Here is a 26,168-nt window from a genome sequence, read left to right as displayed (position 1 = left end):
TTAACATTTTCTTTTCTCTATCTTACTTTATCATAAGAATATAGTATATAATACATATAACATACAAAATATGTGTTAATCAACTGTTTATGTTATCAGTAATGCATCCAGTCAAAAGCAGGCTATTAGTAGTTAAGTTTATGGGGAATCAAAAGTTATACATGGATTTTTTACTGCATGGGGGGGGGGGTCGGTACCCCTAACCCACATGTTGTTAAAGGGTCAACTGTATATTTAATATAAGGAATTCCCATTAAAATCCCAGCAGGATTATTGTTTGTAGATATAGAAAAGATTATTCTAAAATTAATTTGGGCGGACAAAAGGAACTAGAATAGACAAAATAATTTTGAAAAACAATAAAATTGGAAGGATCACTACCTAATTTTGTCTTACACAAAGCTATAGTATTCAAGACAGAGTGCTATTTGCAAAGAGATAGACACATGGGTCAAGTGAACAGAACAGAGTCTAGAAATAGACCCACACAAATAGCAATTCAATGGAGAAAAGCCAGTCTTTTCAACAAACTGTGTTGAAACAACTGGATATCCATATACAAAAACAAACCAAAACACCTCAACTTTTATACAAAAATGAACTGTAAATAATGATTTGTTCTAAATGTAAAATTTTAAACTATATAATTTTTATAAGAAAAAAGGATAATATTGTCATGCCTGAATTAGGCAATGTATTTTTAGACATGATACCAAAAGCATGATCCATAGAAGATAAAAATTAAAAACTTTTGCTTTGCAAAAGTCACTGTTAAAGGGAGGTAAAGATAAACTACAGACTAGGAGAAAATATTTGCAAACAAGATATCTGACAAAGGACTTTAAGCAAGAATATATAAAGAACTCACAGAAATCAACAGTGAGTAAATAAACAACTCAAGTAAAAATGGGCAAAAGACTGTTCACGAACAGACTATTCACCAAAGAAGACATATGGATGGCAAGTAAGCACAAGAAAAAATGTTTATCATTAGTCATTTGAGGAATGCAAATTAAAATTATGAAGAGCTGCCACTACACACCTATTAGAATGCTTATAAAAAATACTGATTAGTAAAAAGTGCTAGTGAGGAATGGAACAGCCACACTGGAAAATGGTTTGGCGGGGTCTTATAAAGCCAAAGTTAAACATACACTTACCATATGACCCAGAAATCCCACTCCTCGGTATTTCCACCAGGGAGATAAAAACTTATGTTCATTAGAGAAAAATCTGTACATAAATGTTTATAGCAACTGTCTTCGAACTACCAAAAATTGGAAACAACTCAAATATCTTTTAGAGGTGAATGAATAAATACACTGTGGCATACCCATACAATGTATACCACTTATCAATAAAAAGCAAGAATTATTGATAGATGCAACATGAAACAATGTAGAAGAATCTCAAGGCATTATGTTGAATGAAAAATACTATTCTCAAAGGATTAAATACTATGTGATTCCATTAATATGTTATCCTCTAAAAGATATAACTGTAGTGACAAACAATAGACTGGTAGTTGCCAGGAGTTAGGGATAAGTTTGGGTGTGATTACAAAGTGACAGCATGAGAGATTTTTGGGGGTGGCTCAACTGTTCTGATCCTAATTGTGATGGTGGTTACATAAATCATGTGCTAAAAATTCAGAGAACTATATACACACACATATAAAAGTCAGTTTTACTTTATGTTAATTTTTAAAAGTTTATTTATTTTTGAGACAGAGCATATACAAACACAAATGGGGGAGGGGCAGAGAGAGAGAGAGAGAGACTCCCAAGCAGACTCCGCACTGTCAGCACAGAGCCTGATGCGGAGCTCGAACTCATGAACCATGAGATCATGATCTGAGCCAAAATCAAGAGTTGAACACTTAACTGACTGAGCCACACAGGTGCCCACTTTATGTTAACTTTAAAAATAAACTGAAAAACCCATTGTGCAAGTCTAAATTAAATTATTAAAAACAAAACTGACTTATTTTCCTAACTTTTAGCTTCATTTCACAAGACAAATTCCCCAGTAGAGCCTTTTTCTCACTATTAACAATGAAATACTGATTTTTGTTTTATGTGGACCTACTTTAAGTAGTCTTTTTCATGACCCATTAACCTCAACTAAGCAAGACCTTCTTTATATCAAGGTATACATTGAAACACAAAAAGGGTAGAAGCACATATTCTAGAGTGATAACTATACCAAGTTGTTTCTGGGTAATGAGATTTTAAGTGTCTTTATTTTCTAGATTTTCCAGAGTAAGCTTTTTTATCTTGATAGTGGGGAAAAAGGCAAAGAACTCTTTCATTCCAGACCTAGTAATGTTTTCAAAGGAAACTTTGGGGTTCCAGTCTGTAAGCATGGAGAAAACAAGCAGCTAGATGGAGAGAAGGTAGGTAGCACAGAAAAAAAATCAAATCTGCTGGTGGTACTAGTGAAGGTAAGAAAACTGGCAACTCTTAGGAAGAAGTCTAGCTCACCTGAGACTGTTTGAAAACATCCTTCCCAACCACATCCAGATTTGAAGGGTCTTTAATGGAGCTAACATACTCAGAAACAGCCTTGATCACCACATCACAGGGAGGAAGAACCAGCTGATGAGCTCGGACCTAGAAGAGATAAGATAAGCAAGGTACATTGAGGTTGATGATGATCACTAAGAGAAAGAGTGATGTAGGGGTAAGACAGAAAATTCAAATTCAGTAAATCCACTTAGAGATAGTTAAAATCTTTTCCTTAAAAATAGTTTCCTCCAGGGGCACCTGGGTGGCTCAGTCAGTTGAACGGCCGACTCTTGGTTTCAACTCAGGTCATGATCTCACGGTTCATGAGTTTGAGCCCCGTGTGGGGCTCTGCGCCGGCAGTGCAGAGTCTGCTTGGGATTCTCTGTCTCCCCCTCTCTCCGCTCCTCTCTCTCTCCCTCAAAAGTAAGTAAATAAACATTAAAAAATAGTTTTCCTCATGATTCTCAGCATAGAACACTTGGGGGAAAAAAACCCCCCAAAATATAAAGAAAGATAACGTCATATCATTTATAATCCTACTATAGAGATAACCACTAGCTGAGGACACTGCCATAATCAGTTTTCTTTCATAATACCATTTGGCAGCTTTTAGTTTTTTAAATAATTTTTTAATGTTTATTTATTTTTGAGAGAAAGAGAGAGAGAGAGCACACATGAATGGAAAAAGGCAGAGAGACAGGGAGACACAGAATCCAAATCAGGCTCCAGGCTCTGAGCTGTCAGCACAGAGCTTGAGGCGGAGCTCGAATGCGTAAACGGTTAGATCACAGTCAGATGTGGTCAGGAGCGGAAGTCAGACACTTAACAGACTGAGCCACCCAGGCGCCCCTGGCTGCTTCAAATTCTTTGCAAGTATCGGTAAGGTTTTAATTTGTGGGCCATATTTGGATCCCGATTTGAACTAGCTACAAAAAAAGCCTTTTTGAAACAATCAAGATGATCCTAAAATGGACTGGATGTTAACTTATTATTTTTTTTTTTAATTTTTTTTTTTTTAACGTTTTATTTATTTTTGAGACAGAGAGAGACAGAGCATGAACGGGGGAGGGGCAGAGAGAGAGGGAGACACAGAATCGGAAGCAGGCTCCAGGCTCTGAGCCATCAGCCCAGAGCCTGACGCGGGGCTCGAACTCACGGACCGCGAGATCGTGACCTGGCTGAAGTCGGACGCTTAACCGACTGCGCCACCCAGGCGCCCCATTAACTTATTAATTTTGTTAAAAGTAATAATGGCATTGTGCTTATGTATGAAAATGCCCATATGTTTTCGAGATGCATATAGAAGAATTTGGGAGTAAAATGACTTGAGGTCCAGAATTTATTTTAAAGTACATTAGCAACAGCAATAATAATAATAATAATAATAATAATAATAATAATAATAAAACTCCAGCAAGTGTGGCTACATCTTCATAACTGTAGGAGCTAGAAGATGTTCAATAGTGACTCACTATATTATTATTTTATCTACATTTGTGATGCTTGAAAAAATTTAAATACAGGTTTTCTTTAATGTTATGATAAAATGTAGGTATGATTTTTGTTCACTTTCTAATTATTTAATTATAAGCTTCCTAAACTGGTAATTACTCAGTCAAAGGGTACAAACTTTTTTTATTGTCACGTTAGCTCACATGCAGTGTAGTCTTGGCTTCAGGAGTAGATTCCTGTGATTCATCACTTAACATACAACATCCAGTGCTCATCCCAACAAGTGCCCTCCTCAATGCCCATCTCCCATACTCCACCCCCTAAACCCCTACCCCCAGCAACCCTCAGTTTGTTCTCTGTATTTAAGAGTCTTTTATGGTTTGCCTCCCTCTGTTTGTAACTTATTTTTCCTTCCCTTCCCCTACGGTCATCTGTTAAGTTTCTCAAATTCCACAATATGATATCTGTCTTTCTCTGACTGACTTATTTCGCTTAGCATAATACCCTCCAGTTCCATCCACGTTGTTGCAAATGGCCAGATTTCATTCTTTTCACTGCCAAGTAGTATTCCATTGTGTATATATACCACATCTTCTTTATCCATTCATCAGTTGATGGACATTTGGGCTCTTTCCATAATTTGGCTATTGTCAATAGTGCTGCTATAAACATTGGGGTGCATGTGCCCCTTCGAATCAGCACTCCTGTATCCTTTGGATAAATTCCTAGTAGTGCTGTTGCTCAGTTGTAGGGTAATTCTATTTTTAATTTTTTGAGGAACCTCCACACTGTTTTCCAGAGCAGCTGCACCAGTTTGCATTCCCATCAACAATGCAAGAGGGTTCCCTTTTCTCCACATCCTTTCCAATATCTGTTGCTTCCTGAGTTGTTAATTTTAGCCACTCTGACCTGTGTGAGGTGGTATCTCAATGTGGTTTTGATTTGTATTTCTCTGATGACGAGTGATGTTGAGCATCTTTTCATGTGTCTGTTGGCCATCCAGATGTCTTCTTTGGAAAAGTGTCTATTCATGCCTTCTACCCATTTCTTCACTGGATTATTTGTTTTTTGGGTGTTGAGTTTGGTAAGTTCTTTATAGATTTTGGATAATGACCCTTATCTGATATGTCATTTGCAAATATCTTCTCCCATTCTGTTGGCTGCCTTTTAGTTTTGTTGATTGTCTCCTTTGCTGTGCAGAACCATTTTACCTTGATGAGGTCCCACTATTCATTTTTACTTTTGTTTCCCTTGCCTTCGGAGACATATTACTATAGTGATTCACTACATTATTATTTTATCTACTTTTGTGATGCTTGAAAAAATTTTAAATACAGGTTTTCTTTAATGTGATAAAATGTAGGTATGATTTGTTGTTCACATTCCAATTATTAAATTACAAGTTTCCTAAAATGGTAATTACTCAGTCAAAGGGTATAAACTTTTTAAAGGCTTTTTATATAAAATTGTTTGGGCAAAAAGCTGTACCATTCATTCCTTCAACAAATATTTACTGCCTAATGTGTACTAACTAAGCACTGTCATAGGCACCAAGAACACAGCAGTGAATAAGATAAATATTGCTGCCCTTATGGAAGATTAAATTCTAGGGTAAGTGTGTCAGGATATCTTACAGAATAAATAAGTAAAATGCATACTATGTTATATGTAGGTAAGTGCTGGAGAAAATCTAAGCAGAGGACGGGCATGGGAATGCAAGAGAGTGTGTGTGTGTGTGTGTGTGTGTGTGTGTGTGTGTGTGTATACAACCATGCAATGTTAAATACGATGGTCAGGAAAGGCCTCACTGAGAAAATGCCATTTGAGAAAACCTGTAAGGGTGAGGACATAGTTATGTGGGAGGAAAAAGAATTCCAAGTGGAGAAAATAATAAATACAAAGGTTCTACAAGCAAAAGAAAAGAGAAGATGAAATCAGAGCTGTAACAGAGGCCAGTCAGTACAAGACTTTGTAGGCCATGGTAAAGATTGAGTGAGTGACGTGGAGAGCCACTGGAGGATTTTGAATTAGAGAAGTGACTGATCTGAATAAGGTTTTAAAAGGATCACTCTGGCTGTTATATTGAGAATAGATTTGGGAGAGGGGAGAGTGCAAACAGAAAACCAACAGTTAATAAGCTGTTATAATAATCCAAGCAAGAAATAATGGTGAATTGACCAGGGTAGTAGCAATGAAAATGGTGAGAAGTGGACATATATAGAAGGGAGAACTGATGGTATTTGCTTACAGAGGAAATGCAGGGTGTAAGAAAGAGAGAAAGAAATCTGAGATGACTCTATGGTTTTTAGCCTGAGCAACTAGAAGGATGAGATTGTCATTAATGAAAATGTGGAAGGTTCTCGGAGGAACAGATTTAGGGGAAAGATCATGAGTTTCCACTTGGATATATGACCCTGAGGTGTTTAGTAGGCTGTTAGATATTACGATTTGGAGTTCAAGAGGCATGTTAAAACTAGAGACATAGAGGGGTGCCTGGGTGGCTCAGTTGGTTAAGCATCTGACTCTTGATTTCGATTCAGGTCATGATTCCAGGGTTGTGGGATGGAGCCCCGCATCATCCTGAATCCATGCTCAGCATGCAACCTACTTAGGATTCTCTCTCCCTCTCCTTCTGCCTCTCTCCCACTCATGCACATGCTCTCCCTCCATCTCTCTCTCAAAAAAAAAATTAAAAAAACTAGAGACATATATTTAAGAGTCATCAATGGACAGATGATACTTAGTCATGATATTGTATGAGATCAACCATTAAGACAGAAAGTATAGGTAGAACTAAGAGAAGGGACCAAGGATAGAATTCTGTGTCACTCCAAAGATAAGAAAAGAAGAAAAAGAAGTAGCAAAGGAAACAGGAGCAGCCAGTGAAATAGGAAGGAAACTAGAAGAGAGTGGTGTCCTTAAAGCTAAGTGAAGAACACGTTCTAAGGAAGAGGAAGTGAGCAACTGGGTCAAATGCTGCTGATTGGTCAAATATGATGAACACTGAAAGCTGGCCATTAGATTATTAACATCGAGGTTTATTAACAACTTGAGCTCATCAAGAGCCATTTCTGCAAAGCAGATTGAGAGAGAGTAGGGAAAAGGAATAATAAACACCTCAAGTATAGATGACTCTATAGGAGGCTTTGCGATAAGGGAAGAAGAAATATGGGTTAGAAGAGAAGAAGAAATATGGAATAGTAGCTTGAGTGGAGGAAGTAAGGTCAAGAGCAGAATTTGCTTTATTTTTTAAGATGGATGCATGCTTATATATGGGATGGGAAAAATTCAATGAAGACAGAAAAATTGATGCAGGAGAAAGAGGGAAGACTTGCAAAAGGGATGACCTTAAGTTAGTAAGAGGGGATGTGATTTGGCATGTACGTAGAGGGGTTGGCCTCAGATGGGAACAAGGACAGGTCATCCATGGTTAACACAAGGCAGGCAGAACAAGTGGGCACACAGATACACATGGATGAGAAGATGAAAGGGTAGGAGCTGGTGGAAATTCTGTTCCAAATGCTTACATTTTGCCAGTGAAATACATAGCCAGCTCATGAGCTGAGGGAGCAAGGAGGAGGGAGTATTAGAGGCGTTAGGAGAGAGGAAAAGGTATGAACTAGCAGAGTGAAAGAACTAGAGAAAAGTAATATATTCAGCAACTTAAACTACCACCAGAAGTGTATAAGAGTATTACTCTCAACATAGCCTCAAAAGGAGTAGGTACACTAATTTTTCAATATTTGCCAAACTATTAGGTTAAAAAAATAATTTCATTTGCATGACTGATCACTAGTGAGATTTAACATCTATCTAGTCATAGTACTGGCCACTGTATTTCTTCTTTTGTGAATTGTCTGCTTCAGTCTTTTGCTCATTATTTCATTTACTGGGGTATTAGTATTTGACTTCATAGATCTGTATGAATCCTTAAAATATTAAGGGTATTTTCTTCAACAAATGATGTTGAAAAAACTGGACAATTACATGAAAAAGAATGAAAATAGTCCACTTTTTTACACCATACACAAAAATAAATTCAAAATGGATTAAAGGCTTAAATGTGAGACCTGAAGCCCTAAAAATCCTTGAAGAGAGCATAAGCAGTAATTTCTCTGACATCAGCCATACCAACATTTTTCTAGACATGTCTCATGAGGCAAGGGAAATAAAAGCAAAAATAAATTATTGGGACTACATCAAAATAAAAAGCTTCTGCACAGAAAAGGAAATAATCCACAAAACTAAAAGATAACCTACTGAATGGGAGAAGATATTTGCAAATGACACATATGAAAAAGGGTTAGTATCCAAATATATAAAGAACTTAAATAACTCAACACCCCAAAAAACAAATAATCCAATTAAAAAGTAGGCAAAAGACATGAACAGATATTTCTCCAAAGAAGACATACACATTGCCAACAGACACATGAAAACATGTTCCACATCACTTATCATCAGGGAATTGCAAATCAAAACTAACAATGAGATATCACCTCACACCTGTCAGGATGGCTAAAATCAAAAACACAAGAAACAACAAGTGTTGGCGAGGATGTGGAGAAAAAGGAACATTCATGAACTGTTCGTGGGAATGCAAAGTGGTGCAGCCACTGTGGAAAACAGTATGGAGTTTCCTCAGAAAGTTAAAAATAGAACAACCTCATAATCCAGTAATTGCACTACTGGGTATTTACACAAATACAAAAACACTAATTCAAAGGGATACATGCACCCCCATGTTTATGGCAGCATTATTTACAATAGTCAAGATATGGAAGTGGCCTGGGGCACCTGGGTGTCTCAGTTGGTTGAGCATCTGACTTCAGCTCAGGTCATGATCTCGTGATTCATGGGTTCGAGCCCCATGTCGGGCTCTGTGCTGGGAGCCTGGAGCCTGCTTCAGATTCTGTGTTTCCCTCTCTCTGCCCCTCCCCACTCACTCTTTGTTTCTCTCTCTCTTTCAAAAATAAATAAACATTAAAAATTTTTTTAATAAAAAAAAGATATGGAAGTAGCCCAAGGGTCCACTGACAGATGAATGGATAAAGAAGAAATAGCATAAGAGGAGTTAAGATGGCAGCGAAATAGGGGGACCCTGAGCTTTCCTCCTCCCTCAAACAGGTTACATTACTTGGAATAACCAGGAAATCGATCTGTGGACTGACCGAAGGACCTCCACAGTTGGAGGGAGACAGCATGGCAGGTGTGAAGTATGTGGAAGTGAACTGGAGAAGAGAAAAATTGTGGTGCTGTGGAGGGGAGGAAATCCTTTCCATGGAGAGACAAAAGGGAGAGAAAGACACATGGGTTGAGAAAGTGCAGGATCAAGTTACAACAAGAGGAAAACCTCTCTGGATCATGGTCTTGGGGGCGAGAAGTACTGAGTGTCCCAGTTTTTTCTTAAACAGCATTTGGAGCTCAAACTCAGGTTTTGGAAGTGCGTGACTTTCTCTGGAGCGGAGCTATGGCACACATTCCTGGGAAGGAGGGAGCTAGCTCTGGAGTGCATAGCCTAGTGTAGGAATCTCTGGGGCACACTGGGAGAGAACAGTCCCCTTCCTGGAGTACTTTTGGAAAAGCGTTTATTGCCTCCCCAAGGACAAAACACCATGCAGGTGCCAGCAAAAGGCCTTTTTCATCATCATGGGACAGAGGCACACCCAGAGGGAATACAACCTTTGCTGGTTTTAGCAGTGCTACACCATAGATTCTACGCACTGTGCAGGTGTGGGATTGTTTCTCAGGGAGAGAGGAAGGAAGGAAAAATAAGATACAAACAGAGAAGGTGGCAAACCATAAGAGACTCTTAAATACAGAAAACAAACTGAGGGTTGCTGGAGGGGAGGTGGGTGGTGGGATGGGCTAAGTGGGTGGTGGGCATTAAGGAGGGCACTTGCTGGGATGAGCACTGGGTGTTGTATGTAAGTTATGCATCACTGGGTTCTACTCCTGAAACCAATACTACACTGTGTGTTAACTAACTTGAATTTAAATAAATAAATTTTAAAAAAGAAGAATTAGTGTGTGTGTGTGTGTGTCTGTGTGTGTGTGTGTGTGTATACATGTTATTCACCCATAAAAAGAATAAAATCTTGCCATTTGCAACAACATGGGTGGATCTAGAGAATATAATGCTAAATGAAATAATTCAGTCAGAGAAAGACAAACAGCATGTAAATTCACTCATGTGTGGAATTTGAAAAAGAAAACAAATGATCAAAGGGGAAAAAAAGATAGACAAGCCAAGAAACAGATTCGTAACTATATAGAGGACAAACTCTGTAAGTGGGTGGTGGTGGGGTTGATAAGTGAAATAAGTGATGGGGTTTAAGGAATGCACTTGTTGTGAAGAGTACTGGGTGATGAATGGAATTGTTGAATCATTATATGGTATACCTGAGAATAATCTAACACTGTATATTAACTACATTGGAATTAAGATAAAAAGTTAATAAAAAAGATTTTAAGGATTTGATCATAATTATAATTTTTTGTAAGTATTTGAAATATTTTAAGCCTAATGAAAGGCAATTATTCTATCAAAACTCCGATGAAAAAAACCTAATGTCCCCTAGGCATGAATGTATAGGTAAGAAAGGGGGCACTTTACCTTAAGTGATGCAAGGGGATGTTCTGGTCCCAAGAGGCTCCAGTGAAAAGCAGCCAGGTCCTCATCTGGGAGAATGTGGTTACCTATAAAGTACATTTGTCATTTACTGACAGTACAAATGTATTCATAGAACTTCCAGGCTATGAAAGGGCCTCTGGGTAAGAAAATAATAAAATAATAATTCACATAGTTGTAGATTTTCAATGTAATGTCTATAGTAGCTATGTGTTGATTACCCACTATGTATCTCATGCATTATATGTATCATCCTTATAATAACCATGCCAGTAGTATTATTATCCCTATTTTACAGATAACGTAACTGAGGTTCAGACAAGTTTGGTGACTTAACACAAAGTAGCATTAAGTTTGGTGACTTAATAAATGCCCACACCAGGATAAGAAGAGGACTTCAAAGCCCGTGCTATTATCTATTACCTAATCATTCTACTTTTTATAATAGCAGCTACAATTACTGACTGCCTAGTAAGTGCTGGATGTTTTATATATCTCATTTCATTTAATATTGTCAGTAACACAATGAAATATACTATTCTATTTCACAGATAAGGAAATTGAAAGCAGGCAGGTGTAACTTCAGTAATTTGCCATAGGCCTAATTCTAAAAATTGTGGTGGCTCCGTTATATGAACCAAACTCAAATCCACTGGGATCATAAGCAGAGGTTACACCTGAGACAACATAGTAACCATCATGCTGTCAGCACATGGAAAACCAACTCAAAACATAATCATCTGTCTGTAATTTACTTTTAAATGCATTTTTAAAAAAATTTTTTTTCAACGTTTTTTATTTATTTTTGGGACAGAGAGAGACAGAGCATGAACGGGGGAGGGGCAGAGAGAGAGGGAGACACAGAATCGGAAACAGGCTCCAGGCTCCGAGCCATCAGCCCAGAGCCTGACGCGGGGCTCGAACTCACAGACCGCGAGATCGTGACCTGGCTGAAGTCGGACGCTTAACCGACTGCGCCACCCAGGCGCCCCTTAAATGCATTTTTGAAAGATAAATTGATGGATGACTAGACTGGACTGATATATATGATAAAGCAAATATAGGAAAATGTTAATGGCAGGAATACTGGTGGCAGATATAGGATTTTCACTACCAAATTCTTTCAATTTTGATGTATGTTTGGAAATTTTCATAATAAAATGTTAGCACAACAGAAAAAGAAAAACATATACAGCAGTTTATGTTCTTGATCTAAATTGAGACACAGATTCAGAGGGGAAAGGTGCTAGAGCCAAAAAAAAAAAAAAAAGTATATTGAGGTAGAGGGAAAGAAATGCTCATGCTCTGAATGGGGGAACCAAAGCTATCTAAGACTAATACAACATTTGGCCTAAGACAGTGCTCTGCATAAAATAATAATGGAATATAACAAAAAAGTTTTTAGAAAAATTGAAATATTTTCTGGAATATCCTGTATTAAATTCATAAGACAAAGATGCTGAGTTTCTAGTAAGAAGCCCAAAAGACTGCTGGGTTTTCCCCAGCATAGTGTTTTGTCATGCGGACTTTAAAAAAGATAAATTCAATAGTGACAGGCTAAATTGCTCTGGTCTTCATGTCTTAGCATTGGAAGAGGAAACTTTACCAATCACTGGAGTCTTTTCTTTGGATACCTACCTAGCAGTGCAGCAAATATAGGAAAATTCATCCGCTTCAAGCCCAGCTGCTTGGCTACTTCCTGCATCAGGAACTGATTGGTAGTGAGATTCTTCCCATTCCAGCTCAGCTTCAGAGCATGGGAACTGTAGTAAGAGGGAATATTGTAGAGGGCATACTCGGAATCATGGGCAAGAAGGCCATGGAAGCCATTTTCCCTGAAAAAAGCCACCACTTCCAAATGGTGGTCTTCAAGGCTCTGAAAGACCTAGGAGGGAAGGAGAGAAGAACATATCATGCAACAGAAACTGATATATTTGGTTAGAAGTCCAGGTTAGCAACTATATTTTATAGTTTGTTGAAATTTAAGATCACAAATGGTTGAACACAATACTCTTCAAAAAAAAGTCTTTCTCATCTTTGAACTTGATTATTCTTACTATAAACAAAGACATCACCATCCATGTATCCATTTAAATGCCCAGTCCTTTCATGAAACTGTCGTGTGAGGCTCTTCAAAAGAATACTGAAATTGGGGAGCCTGGGTGGCTCAGTAGGTTAAGTGTTTGACTCTTGGTTTTGGCACAGGTTATGGTCTGACAGGTTCATGAGTTCGAGCCCTACATCGGGCTCTGTGCTGACAGTGTGGAGCCTGCTTGGGATTCTCTGTCTCCCCCTCTCTCTCTGCCCCACCAGCACGTGCTCTCTCTCTCTCTCTCTCTCTCAAAAATAAATAAATTGAAAAAAAAGAATACTGAAATTAACATGGTATATATTACTTAAGTTTTCACCTTAAACAATAACAGAAGATATTTTTGTTAGAAATAAAGCTATTATGTATTTCTCAGCACCTTTGAAATGCCACATATACTTTACATACATTATCTCATTGTCAGAACAACCATGGTTGTTCTGAGCAAGGTAGATATGGATAAAAAAACTTACATGTGGAAATAGACACAGAGAGGTTAAATAACATATAGTAAGAATCTGATTCTAAGTTCATCTAACTCCTTTTAAAAAAAATTCTTGCTTGCTATTTTTTTAGAACCACCTTAAACCATAGAGCACCCAAACAGGGCATTTCCAGCAGGTAGAGGTCAGAATCTTCACCCCATTTTAGAAATGAGAAAACTAAAACTATGAGAGGTTCTCTCCCCTCAAAGCTGCATAATGAATGAGTGTACACGGGATTCAAACCCAAGCTGTTCTGACTCGAGAATACATACTTTCCGTTGTACCAGTCTTCTTCCTGGAAAGCACTATTTTTTATATAATAGACTGTTAAGTGGCCTTCCTGTGCATGCCTCTATCACTGCACTTAGAGCATACTGAAATAATCTGCATACTGGTTCTACCACACTAACTTCCTTGACTGCAGAGACTTTATTTATCTTTCGATTTCGGGCTCCAAGATAATGCTTGGAGCATAATATGAATAAAAGTAGCTAACAGATACTGAACACGTACTATGTGCTAAGCAATGTTCCAAGTACTCTGCACACATTAATTCATTTAATAATCTGATAAGGCTATAACTTATTATCATTCCCATTTTTACATTGCTATTCCTAAGGTCACATAGCTGGAAGGAACAAAGCTTGGATTTTGGCTTTAGAGCCTGTGGCCCTATATATTTTTGTTGAACTCAACTGACCTAGTTTTTTTTTTTTTTCATTTAAATTGTAGAAGAATGGTAGTTTTCTGGAGTCTGACAGGAATTTTAGTGCATTAAGTTTCTCCCAGGATATGGAGAGTCTAGTCACAGTAGATAGTTATATCACACATTAAGTCCACAGGGGGAGGGACACTGATAAGCAGATAGCAAAGTAATGTCGCATATGTTTGATATCCAAACAAAGGAACCAAAAATCCTTACTTTGTACTGCAACATATTTACACCTAGAGTTATGATAAACTCCAATTGGGTCAGGATATGAGTACAGTTTTATGCTGTCACCCTGGTGATAGTTTTTTTCAGCATACCTCTCATACAAGTCATTTATTGAGCATTTGTCTGTACTGGGTATAAGTGTGAAACCTTCCCTCTCATCATCACAATCAGACAATGTGAGCGTTATAAGCCCCATCTTACAGATGAGGAAACTGAGGCTCAGAGAAAGGAGATGCCATGCTCAGGGCCACAGAGCATTCCAAATGTCCATCAACAGAGGTGTCTGAGTGGCTCAGGTTGAGTGTCCAACTCTTGATTCCGTCTCATGTCATGATCTCACAGTTCGTGGGTTTGAGTCTCACGTCTGGCTCTGTGCTGACAGCGCAGAGCCTGCTTGGGATTCTCTGTCTCGGTCTCTCTCTCAAAAATAAAGAAACATTAAAAAACAAAAACAAATGTCCATCATCAGAAAAATGGTTAAGCAAAATGTGATATATCCACACAAGGGAATATTATTTAGCTATAAAAAGGAATGAAGTACTGATTCATTCTACAACATAAATGAACCTTAAAACCACTATAGAGTGCAAGAAGCCAGACACAAAGGCCAGATATTATATGATCCTTTTTATATTAATATTCCATAACAGGAAAATCCATAGAGATGGAAAAATAGATTAGTGGCTGCCAGGGACTGGGAGAAAAGGGAAATGAAGAATGAGTGCTAGAGGGTACTGGGTTCACTTTTGGGGGGATAAAAATGTTTTGGAATTAGTGGTCACAGTTGTACACAACTGTGAATACAACTGAATTCTACATAAAAAATTGTAAATTTTATGCCATTATGTGAATTATTTCCCAATTTTTTTTATCCCAATTTAAAAAAATGGAACTAGAATTCAAATTCAGCTCTGGGATCCTGGGAAGATGGCGGTGTAGGAGGACGCTGGACTCACCGCGCGTCCTGCTGATCACTTAGATTCCACCTACACTGCCTAAATAACCCAGAAAACCGCCAGAAGACTAGCAGAACGGAGTCTCCGGAGCCAAGCGCAGACGAGAGGCCTACGGAAGAGGGTAGGAAGGGCAGAGAGGCGGTGCGCGCTACACGGACTGGTTGGGGGGAGCCGGGGCCGAGGGGCGGTCAACCAGCCAAGCAGAGCCCCTGAGTCTGGCTTGCAAAAGCGGAGGGGCTGGACGGAGTGTGTTCCGACAGCAAGCGGGACTTGACATCTGGAAGGTTATAAGCTAACAGCTCTGTTCGGAGAACGGGTGGGCTGGAGGACAACAGGAGGGAGAGCTGTTTAGCCCTGGACGACAGAGCTCAGCTTGGCGGGGAACAAAGGCGCTCGCCAGCGCCAACTCCCTCGCCCATCCCCCAGCCAAAATCCCAAAGGGAACCAGTTCCTGCCAGGGAACTTGCTTGCACCGCGCAAACACCCAACACTGTGCATTTGCGGATCCATCCCTCCAGCGGGTCTGACTACCTCCTGGTGCCATAGGGCCCCTCCCGAAGCGGATCTCCGAAGATAAAGCTAGCTGAGCCTGCCCCTCCCGCCCCTGTGCACCTTGCCGATCCACCCCAGCTAATATGCCACATCCCCAGCACCACAAGCCTGGCAGTGTGCAAGTAGCCCAGATGGGCCACACCACACCACAGTGAATCCTGCTCCTAGGAGAGGGGAAGAGAAGGCACACACCAGTCTGACTGTGGCCCCAGCAGTGGGCTGGGGGCAGACATCAGGTCGCCCGCCCACCAATGCAAGTTATTCAAGACAGCACAGGGGAAGTGCCCCGAAGTCCCGCACCACTCCAGGGACTATCCAAAATGACGAAACGGAAGAATTCCCCTCAGAAAAACGTCCAGGAAATCACAACAGCTAACGAACTGATCAAAAATGATTTAAACAATATAACAGAAAGTGAATTTAGAATAATAGTCATAACATTAATCGCTGGGCTAGAAAACAGTATAAAGGACAGCAGAGAATCTCTTGCTACAGAGATCAAGGGACTAATGAACAGCCAGGAGGAGCTAAAAAATGCTATCAATGAGCTGCAAAATAAAATGGAGACAACACGGCTTGGATTGAAGAGGCAGAGGAAAGAATAGGTGAACTAGAAGATAAAATTATGGAAAAAGAAGAAGCTGAGAAAAAGAGAGATAAAAAAATCCAGGAGTATGAGGGGAAAATTAGAGAACTAAGTGATGCACTAAAGAGAAATAATATATGTATAACTGGTATTGCAGAGGAGGAAGAGAGAGGGAAAGGTGCTGAAGGGGTACTTGAAGAAATAATAGCTGAGAACTTCCTGGATCTGGGGAAGGAAAAAGGCATTGAAATTCAAGAGGCACAGAGAACTTTCTTCAGACGTAACTTGAATCGATCTTCTGCACAACATATCAGTAAAACTGGCAAAATACAAGGATAAAGAGAAAATTCTGAAAGCAGCTAGAGATAAACGTGCTCTATCATATAAAGGGAGACCTATAAGACTTGTGACCGATCTCTCTACTGAAACTTGGCAGGCCAGAGGAATGGCAGGAGATCTTCAATGTGATGAACACAAAAAAATATGCAGCCGAGAATCCTTTATCCAGCAAGTCTGTCATTTAGAATAGAAGGAGAGATAAAGGTCTTCCCAAACAAACACAAACTGAAGGAATTCGTTGCCACTAAACCAACCCTACAAGAGATCCTAAGGGGGATCCTGTGAGACAAAGTACCAGAGACATCGCTACAAGCATGAAACCTATACACATCACAATGACTCTAAACCCATATCTTTCTATAATAACACTGAATGTAAATGGACTAAATGCGCCAACCAAAAGACATAGGGTATCAGAATGGATAAAAAAACAAGACCATTCTATTTGCTGTCTACAAGAGACTCATTTTAGACCTGAGGACACCTTCAGATTGAGAGTGAGGGAATGGAGAACTATTTATCATGCCACTGGAAGTCAAAAGAAAGCTGGAGTACGAAACTTATATCAGACAAACTAGACTTTAAATTAAAGGCTGTAACAAGAGATGAAGAAGGGCATTATATAATAATCACAGGGTCTATCCATCAGGAAGAGCTAACAATTATAAATGTCTATGCGCCGAACACAGGAGCCCCCAAATATATAAAACAATTACTCACACACATAAGCAACCTTATTGATAAGAATGTGGTTATTTCAGGGGACTTTAACACTCCACTTGCAGAAATGGATAAATCATCTAGACACACGGTCAATAAAGAAACAAGGACCCTGAATGATACATTGGATCAGATGGACTTGACAGATATATTTAGAAGTCTGCATCACAAAGCAACAGAATATACTTCTCGAGTGCACATGGAACATTCTCCAAGATAGATCACATACTGGGTCACAAAACAGCCCTTCATAAGTATACAAGAATTGAAATCATACCATGCATACTTTCAGACCACAATGCTATGAAGCTTGAAATCAACCACAGGAAAAAGTCTGGAAAACCTCCAAAAGCATCGAGGTTAAAGAACACCCTACTATAGAATGAATGGGTCAACCAGGCAATTAGAGAAGAAATTAAAAAATATATGGAAACAAATGAAAATGAAAATACAACAATCCAAACGCTTTGGGATGCAGCGAAGGCAATCCTGAGAGGAAAATACATTGCAACACAGGCCTATCTCAAGAAACAAGAAAAATCCCAAATACAAAATCTAACAGCACACCTAAAGGAAATAGAAGCAGAACAGCAAAGGCAGCCTAAATCAACCAGAAGAAGAGAAATAATAAAGATCAGAGCAGAAATAAACAATATAGAATCTAAAAAACTGTAGAGCAGATCAACGAAACCAAGAGTTGGTTTTTTGAATAAACAAAATTGATAAACCTCTAACCATGCTTCTCAAAAAGAAAAGGGAGATTACCCAAATAGATAAAATCATGAATGAAAATGGAATTATTACAACCAATCCCTCAGAGATACAAGCAATTATCAGGGAATACGATGAAAAATTATATGCCAACAAGCTGGACAACCTGGAAAAAATGGACAAATTCCTAAACACGCACACGCTTCCAAAACTCAATCAGGAGGAAACAGAAAGCTTGAACAGACCCATAACCAGAGAAGAAATTGAATCATTCATCAAAAATCTCCCAACAAATAAGAGTTCAGGACCAGATGGCTTCCCAAGGGAATTCTACCAGACATTTAAAGCAGAGATAATACCTATCCTTCTCAAGCTATTCCAAGAAATAGAAAGGGAAGGAAAACTTCCAGACTCATTCTATGAAGCCAGTATTACTTTGATTCCTAAACCAGACAGAGACCCACTAAAAAAAGAGAACTACAGGCCAATATCCCTGATGAATATGGATGAAAAATTCTCAATAAGATACTAGCAAATCGAAATCAACAGCATATAAAAAGAATTATTCACCATGATCAAGTGGGATTCATTCCTGGGATGCAGGGCTGGTTCAACATTCGCAAATCAATCAATGTGATACATCCCATTAATAAAAGAAAATATAAGAACCCTATGATCCTGTCAATTGATGCAGAAAAGGCCTTTGACAAAATTCAGCAACGTTTCTTAATAAAAACCCTTGAGAAAGTTGGGATAGAAGGAACATACTTAAAGATCATACAAGTCATTTATGAAAAGCCCACAGCTAACATCATCCTCAATTGGGAAAAACTGAGAGGTTTTTCCCTGAGATCAGGAACACGACAGGGATGTCCACTCTCACCGCTGTTGTTTAACATAGTGTTGGAAGTGCTAGCATCAGCACTCAGACAACAAAAGGAAATCAAAGGCATCAAAATTGGCAAAGATGAAGTCAAGCTTCCCCTTTTTGCAGATGAAATGATATTATACATGGAAAATCCGATAGACTCCACCAAAAGTCTGCTAGAACTGATACATGAATTCAGCAAAGTCACAGGATACAAAATCAATGTACAGAAATCAGTTGCATTCTTAGACACTAATAATGAAGCAACAGAAAGACAAATAAAGAAACTGATCTCATTCACAATTGCACCAAGAAGCATAAGATACCTAGGAATAAATCTAACCAAAGATGTAAAAGATCTGTATGCTGAAAACTATAGAAAGCTTATGAAGGAAATTGAAGAAGATATAAAGAAATGGAAAAACATTCCGTGCTCATGGATTGGAAGAATAAATATTGTCAAAATGTTAATACTACCCAAAGCTATCTACACATTCAATGCAATCCCAATCAAAATTGCATCAGCATTCTTCTCGAAACTAGAACAAGCAATCCTAAAATTCATATGGAACCACAAAAGGCCCCGAATAGCCAAAGTAATTTTGAAGAAGAAGACCAAAGCAGGAGGCATCACAATCCCAGACTTTAGCCTCTACTACAAAGCTGTCATCATCAAGACAGCATGGTATTGGCACAAGAACAGACACATAGACCAATGGAATAGAATAGAAACCCCAGAACTAGACCCACAAACGTATGGCCAACTCATCTTTGACAAAGCAGGAAAGAATATCCAATGGAAAAAAGACAGTCTCTTTAACAAATGGTGCTGGGAGAACTGGACAGCAACATGCAGAAGATTGAAACTAGACCACTTTCTCACACCATTCACAAAAATAAACTCAAAATGGATAAAGGACCTGAATGTGAGACAGGAAACCATCAAAACCATAGAGGAGAAAGCAGGAAAAGACCTCTCTGACCTCAGCCGTAGCAATCTCTTACTTGACACATCCCCAAAGGCAAGGGAATTAAAAGCAAAAATGAACTACTGGGACCTTATGAAGATAAAAAGCTTCTGCACAGCAAAGGAAACAACCAACAAAACTAAAAGGCAACCAACGGAATGGGAAAAGATATTTGCAAATGACATATCAGACAAAGGGCTAGTATCCAAAATCTAGAAAGAGCTCACCAAACTCCACACCCCAAAAAACAAATAATCCCGTGAAGAAATGGGCAGAAAACATGAATAGACACTTCTCTAAAGAAGACATCCAGATGGCCAACAGGCACATGAAAAGATGCTCAACGTTGCTCCTCATCAGGGAAATATAAATCAAAACCACACTCAGATATCACCTCACGCCAGTCAGAGTGGCCAAAATGAACCCATCAGGAGACTATAGATGCTGGAGAGGATGTGGAGAAACGAGAACCCTCTTGCACTGTTGGTGGGAATGCAAACTGGTGCAGCCACTCTGGAAAACAGTGTGGAGGTTCCTCAAAAAATTAAAAATAGACCTACCCTATGACCCAGCAATAGCACTGCTAGGAATTTACCCAAGGGATACAGGAGTACTGATGCATAGGAGCACTTGTACCCCAATATTTATAGCAGCACTCTCAACAGTAGCCAAATTATGGAAAGAGCCTAAATGTCCATCAACTGACAAATGGATAAAGAAATTGTGGTTTATATACACGATGGAGTACTACGTGGCAATGAGAAAGAATGAAATATGGCCTATATACCAACCTGGATGGAACTGGAGAATGTTATGCTAAGTGAAATAAGCCATACAGAGAAAGACAGATACCATATGGTTTCACTCTTATGTGGATCGTGAGAAACTTAAGAGAAACCCATGGGGGAGGGGAAGAAAAAAAAAAAGAGGTTAGAGTGGAAGAGAGCCAAAGCATAAGAGACTCTTAAAAACTGAGAACAAACTGAGGGTTGATGGGTGGTGGGAGGGAAGGGAGGGTGGGTGATGGGTATTGAGGAGGGCAGCTTTTGGGATGAGCACTGGGTGTTGTATGGAAACCAATTTGACAATAAACTTCATATATTGAAAAAAAAAAAAAAATTCAGCTCTGTCCACAATGCCCATGCTTCCGAACTCTCCCTTTTAAAACTTTTTATTATGGAAAAATTTAAACATACAAAGGTAAAGAAAATACCATAATAAACCCCTATGATACCATTATCCTGTTTCAGCTACTATCCATGTTAAGTCATTCTTGTTTCATCTACTGTGCCCTGCTTCTGTTCTGCCAATTTTAAGTACACTTTTAAATTGTGACTAAAAAACCATGTAACATAAAATTTACCATCTTAACCATTTTTACGTGTATAGGTCAGTAGTGTTGTTTACTCACATTGTTGTGAAACAGATCTCTAGGACTTTTTAATCCTGCAAATCTGAAACTCTATACCCATTAAACAACAACTCTCTGTTTCCGCCTCTCCCCCAGCTTCTTGCAACCACCATCCTACTTTCTGTTTCAATTAATTTGACTAGATACCTCATATAAGTGGAACTATACAGTATTTATCTTTTTATGACTGACATTTCATTTAACAATGTTCTCAAGGTTCATTCACTTTGTAGCATGTGACAGGATTTCCTTCCTTTTTAAGGCTAAAATAATATTCCATTGTATGTACATACTACATTTTCTTCATCTGTTCATCACTGGACAAATGGGTTGCTTCCACTTCTTGGCTATTGTGAATAGTGCTGCTATAAACATAGATGTGCAAATCTCTCTTCAAGATCCTGTTTTCAGTTCTTTTGGATACATACTCAGAAGTACAATTGCTTAATTATATGGTAGTTTTATTTTTAATTTTTTGAAAGAAACTCCATACTGTTTTCCATAGAGGTTGTGCCATTTTATATTCCCAACAACAGTGTACAAGGGTTCTAACTTCTCCACAACCTCACCAACACCTGGTTCTTTTCTTTTGTTTCCTTTTATAGTAGCCATCCTAATGGGTATGAGGTGATATCTCATTGTGGTTTTCATTTGCATTCTCTGATAATTAGTTATGTTGAGCATCTTTTCATATGATTGTTGGTCATTTCTGGCATACTTTCAAGCAAATTGAAGATATCAAATCACCTATACATACTTCATTCCTTATATGTAACAGATAAATACTTTTAAAATAATACTAGAATTTCACCAAAGTTAACAAGTTTCTTAATACCATAATACCCAGTAGCTACTCTATTTTCCAAGATTGCCTTAAAAATGTTTTTTGACAGTTGGTTTGTTCAAATAAGTATCCAAAAAGGGTCCACATGCTGCATTTGGTTGATACAGCTTCTACATATCTTGTAACAGTTGCCCTTGACTTTATTAAATGCCATTTAATTGTTGCAAAATCCATAACTCACTTTTTAAATTACACAGTTAATATGGATTATTCAACAGATGGTGTTGGAATAACTGGACATTTATTTGAGAACAATTAGATCCATTCCTCATACTTTAACTGGGATAACTATAAAAATAATAGAAGACTCCATGTGGAATTTTTAAAAATAATTTCAGAGTTTACATATAACAATTTCGAAGTTTACATATAAGAGAAAAACCAGTAACAGTAAAGAGGAAGATCAACCTTCTTGACTAAATAAAAATAAAACATTTATGTTTAGGGAAAGCCAATGTAAGTAAACTCAAAGGGCAAATGACAAATTGCAAAAACAAACAAACAAAAAAAAAACAAACCCACAAAAATTGCAACTCACAGTATAGAGGGCTAATTCCTCTAACAGAAAATTTTTAAAAAGCCTAACAACACAAGAAAACAGTTCACAAAAAAGGAAACACAAGTAGATTGTAAGCATATAAAAAGATGATAAAACTCACTTGTGATAAGAAGTAAAAATTAAAATAATGCTGAAAGAGGGTTTTTCACCTAGAAGATTACCAAATACTACACTGGTAAGGGAAACAGGCACTCACAAATATTGAAGGTAGGTGTGTAAGTGATACAATGTCTTTGGAGAAAAATCTGGCAAGATCTGTCAAAACTACAAATGAACATACCTTTTGACTGGGTAACTTTGTTTCTACAGATTCATCTTTTAGATATGTAAAGCACTTGGAACAACACTGCAAGTGCTTGTATAAGCAAGAGCATTGCAACTGTACAAGTATTCATTGTAGCATTATTATAATAGCTAAAAACTGGAAAAATCTAATTGCTCATCAATAAGGGACTATCCATATATTATAACATGTGTAAAATGGAACAGGGTGGAACCATAAAAAATTAAAACTCTATGTACTCACATGGAAAACTCAGCATGATAAATGAAAAAGCAAAGTACAAATTTAGTATGCAACCATTTAAAAAAATGTTTATTTATTTTGAGAGAGAGTGCATGCAAGCAGGGGAGGAGTAGAGAGAGGGAGAGAGAGAATCCCAAGCAGGCTCCGCACTCGAAACACACAGCCCGAGGCGGGGATCAATCTCACAAATTGTGAGATCACGACCTGAGCTGAAATCAAGAGTCGGACGCCAAACTAACTGAGCCACCCAGGCACGCGCGCACACACACACACACACACACACACACACACACACACACACACAAACAGAAAGAGAGAGAGAGAGAATATTTAAAAAAAAATGTTTTTTGAGAGAGAGTGAATGTGAGCAGGGGAAGGGCAGAGAGAGAGGGGGACAGAGAAGTGGGCTCTGCTGACAGCAGTGTGCCCGATGTGGGGCTCGAACTCACAAACTGTGAGATCATGCCCTGAGCCGAAGTTGGAAGCTCAACTAACTGAGCCACCAGGTGTCTGGAGAGAGAGAGTGTTAAGCAGGTTCCACACCCAGCGAGGAACTCAATGCAGGGCTCCATCTCACAACCCTGAGATCATGACATGAGCTGAAGTCTAGTCGGACGTTTAACCAACTGAGCAATCTAGGTGTCCCAGTATGCTCCCATATTTTAAAAGGTATATTTGTGGGGGTGCCTGGGTTGCTCAGTCAGTTAAGCATCCTTTTGATTTCAGCCAGTTCCTGGGTTTGAGCCATGTATCAGGCTATGCTGACAGAACAGAGCCTGCTTGGGATTCTATCTCCCTCTCTCTCTCTGCCCCTGTCCCATTTGCGCTCTAACTCTCTCAAAATAAATAAAAATTAAATTAAATTAAAGGTCTGTTTGTGGTGTGTGTGCACTAAGTGGTTATAAGTATTTGCTTTTATATGCATAATAACTTTGGAAGAATACACAACTAACTGATAATATTGGTCAACTCTGGAGAAAAGAATCTAGTGGCTAGGGACAGAGATGGGAGATTTTTCTTTTATCATATATTGCTTTGTACCTTTTGAATTTTTATATCATGAATTGCAACATTTAACTCAAAAGGTAAATTACAACTGAATAAAAGCAGAACATACTCCAGGTAAAAATAAAATCAGGAATACAGGCATGCCTCAGACATTGCAGGTTCAGTTCTAGAACACTGTGATAAAGTATCTCAATAAGGTAAGTAAAATGAGGGTTTTTTTTTGTTTCCCAGTGCATATAAAGGTTATGTTTATACCATACTGTACTCTAGTAAGTGTGCAATAGCATTATGTCTAAAAAAGTACATACCTTAATTTAAAAATACTTTATTGCTCAAAAATGCTAACAATCATCTGAGCTTTCAGTAAGTCATAATCTTTTTGGTGGTAGAGGGTTTTGCCTCATTGTTGATGGCTGCTGGCTGATCAGGGTGGTAGATGCTGAAGGCTGGGGTGGCCGTGGCAATCTCTTAAAATAAGGCAACAATGAAGTTTGTCTCATCGATTCTTCCTTTCAGGAAGGATTATTCTGTGGCATGTGGTGCCATTCAATAGCATTTTACCCACAGCAAAACTTCTTTCAAAAGTGGAGTCAATTGGAGCGCCTGGGTGGCTCGGTGGGTTGAGCGTCCAACTTCAGCTTAGTTCATGATTTCAAGGTTCATGTGCTTGAGCCCTGCAGCAGGCTGTGTTGACAGCACGGAGCCTGCTTCAGATTCTGTCTCCCTCTCCCTCTCTCTCTCTCTCAAAAAAAAATAAATATTAAAATTTTTTTAAAAAGTGAAATCAATCCCTCAAACCCTACCACTGCATATCAACTAAGTTTATGCAATATTCTAAACTCTTTGTTGTCATTGCAACAATCTTCATAGCATCTTCACCAGTAGATTCCATCTTGTGAAACTACTTTCTTTGTTCATCCATAAAAGTGAACTCCTCACCCATTAATTTTAGCATAAGATAGCAGCAATTCAGTCACATCTTCAGGCTCCACTTCAAATTCTAGTTCTTTTGCTATTTCTACCACATCTGCAAGTATTTCCTCTGTTGGTCTTGAACACCTCAGTCACCCATGTGGACCAGAATCAATTTCTTCTAAACTCTCATTAATGTTGATATTTTGACTTCTTCCCATTAATCATGAATGCTCTTAATGACATCTAGAATACTGAATTCTTTCCAGAGGTTTTCAGTGTATTCTGCCCAGATCCATCAGAGGAAACACTATCTATGTCAGCTATAGTCCTATAAAATTTCTTAAGTTACAAGACTTGAAAATTGAAATCATACTTCTTGATTCATGGGCTACAGAATGGATGCTGTGTTAGCATGAAAATAACATTAATCTTGTGTACATCTCCATCAGAGCTCTTGGGTAACCAGGTGCACTGTCAACAGTCATATTTCGAAAGGATTCTTTTTATGAGCAGTAGGTCTCAACTATGGGGTTAAAATATTCAGTAAACCATGTTGTGAATACATGTGCTGTCATCCAGGCTTTGTTTTTCTATTTATAGATCACAGGCAGAGTATATCTAGCATAATTCTTAAGGGTCCTCAGATTTTCAGAATGATAAATGAGCACTGGCTTCACCTTAAAATCACTAGCTGCCTCTGCCCCTAGCAAGTCAGCCTGTCCTTTGAATATTTGAAGCCAGGCATTGACTTCTCCTCTCTATCTATGAAAGTCCTAGAGGGCATCTTCTTCCTTTTTAAAAATTTTTATTTATTTTTTTTAATGTTTATTTATTTTTGAAAGAGAGAGAGAGAGACAGGAGTGTAAGTTGGGGAAGGGGCAGAGAGAGAGAGAGAGAGAGAGAGAGAGAGAGAGAGAGACAGAATCTGAAGCACGCTCCAGACTCAAAGCTGTCAGCACAGAGCCTGACGTAGTGCTCAAACTCACAAACCATGAGATCATGACCTGATCCAAAGTCAGACGCTTAATAACCGACTGAGCCACCCAGACACCCCAGGGCATCTTCTTCCAATAGAAGGCTATTTCACCTACATGGAAAATCTGT

General features: G+C 38.6%; 1 protein-coding gene across 1 annotated transcript in view; it reads right to left on the bottom strand.

The window, feature by feature from the left end:
• The window catches only part of FAM120C (family with sequence similarity 120 member C), a 114,715-nt gene that overhangs the window by 65,892 nt on the left and 22,655 nt on the right, over positions 1-26,168 (bottom strand). Inside the window, exons 2-4 of the mRNA XM_081793279.1 lie at positions 12,229-12,475; positions 10,576-10,658; positions 2,484-2,612 (exon numbers count right to left, since the gene is read on the bottom strand). Of these exons, the coding sequence (XP_081649405.1) occupies positions 2,484-2,612; positions 10,576-10,658; positions 12,229-12,475 (459 nt within the window). The remainder of the gene's footprint in view (positions 1-2,483; positions 2,613-10,575; positions 10,659-12,228; positions 12,476-26,168) is intronic.

Source organism: Panthera onca, chromosome X, assembly GCF_046562875.1.
Source record: "Panthera onca isolate mPanOnc1 chromosome X, mPanOnc1 haplotype 2, whole genome shotgun sequence".
NCBI lineage: Eukaryota > Metazoa > Chordata > Mammalia > Carnivora > Felidae > Panthera > Panthera onca.
The sequence above is the reverse complement of the archived record's forward strand: the minus strand, read 5'-3'. Positions and strand labels throughout refer to the sequence as shown.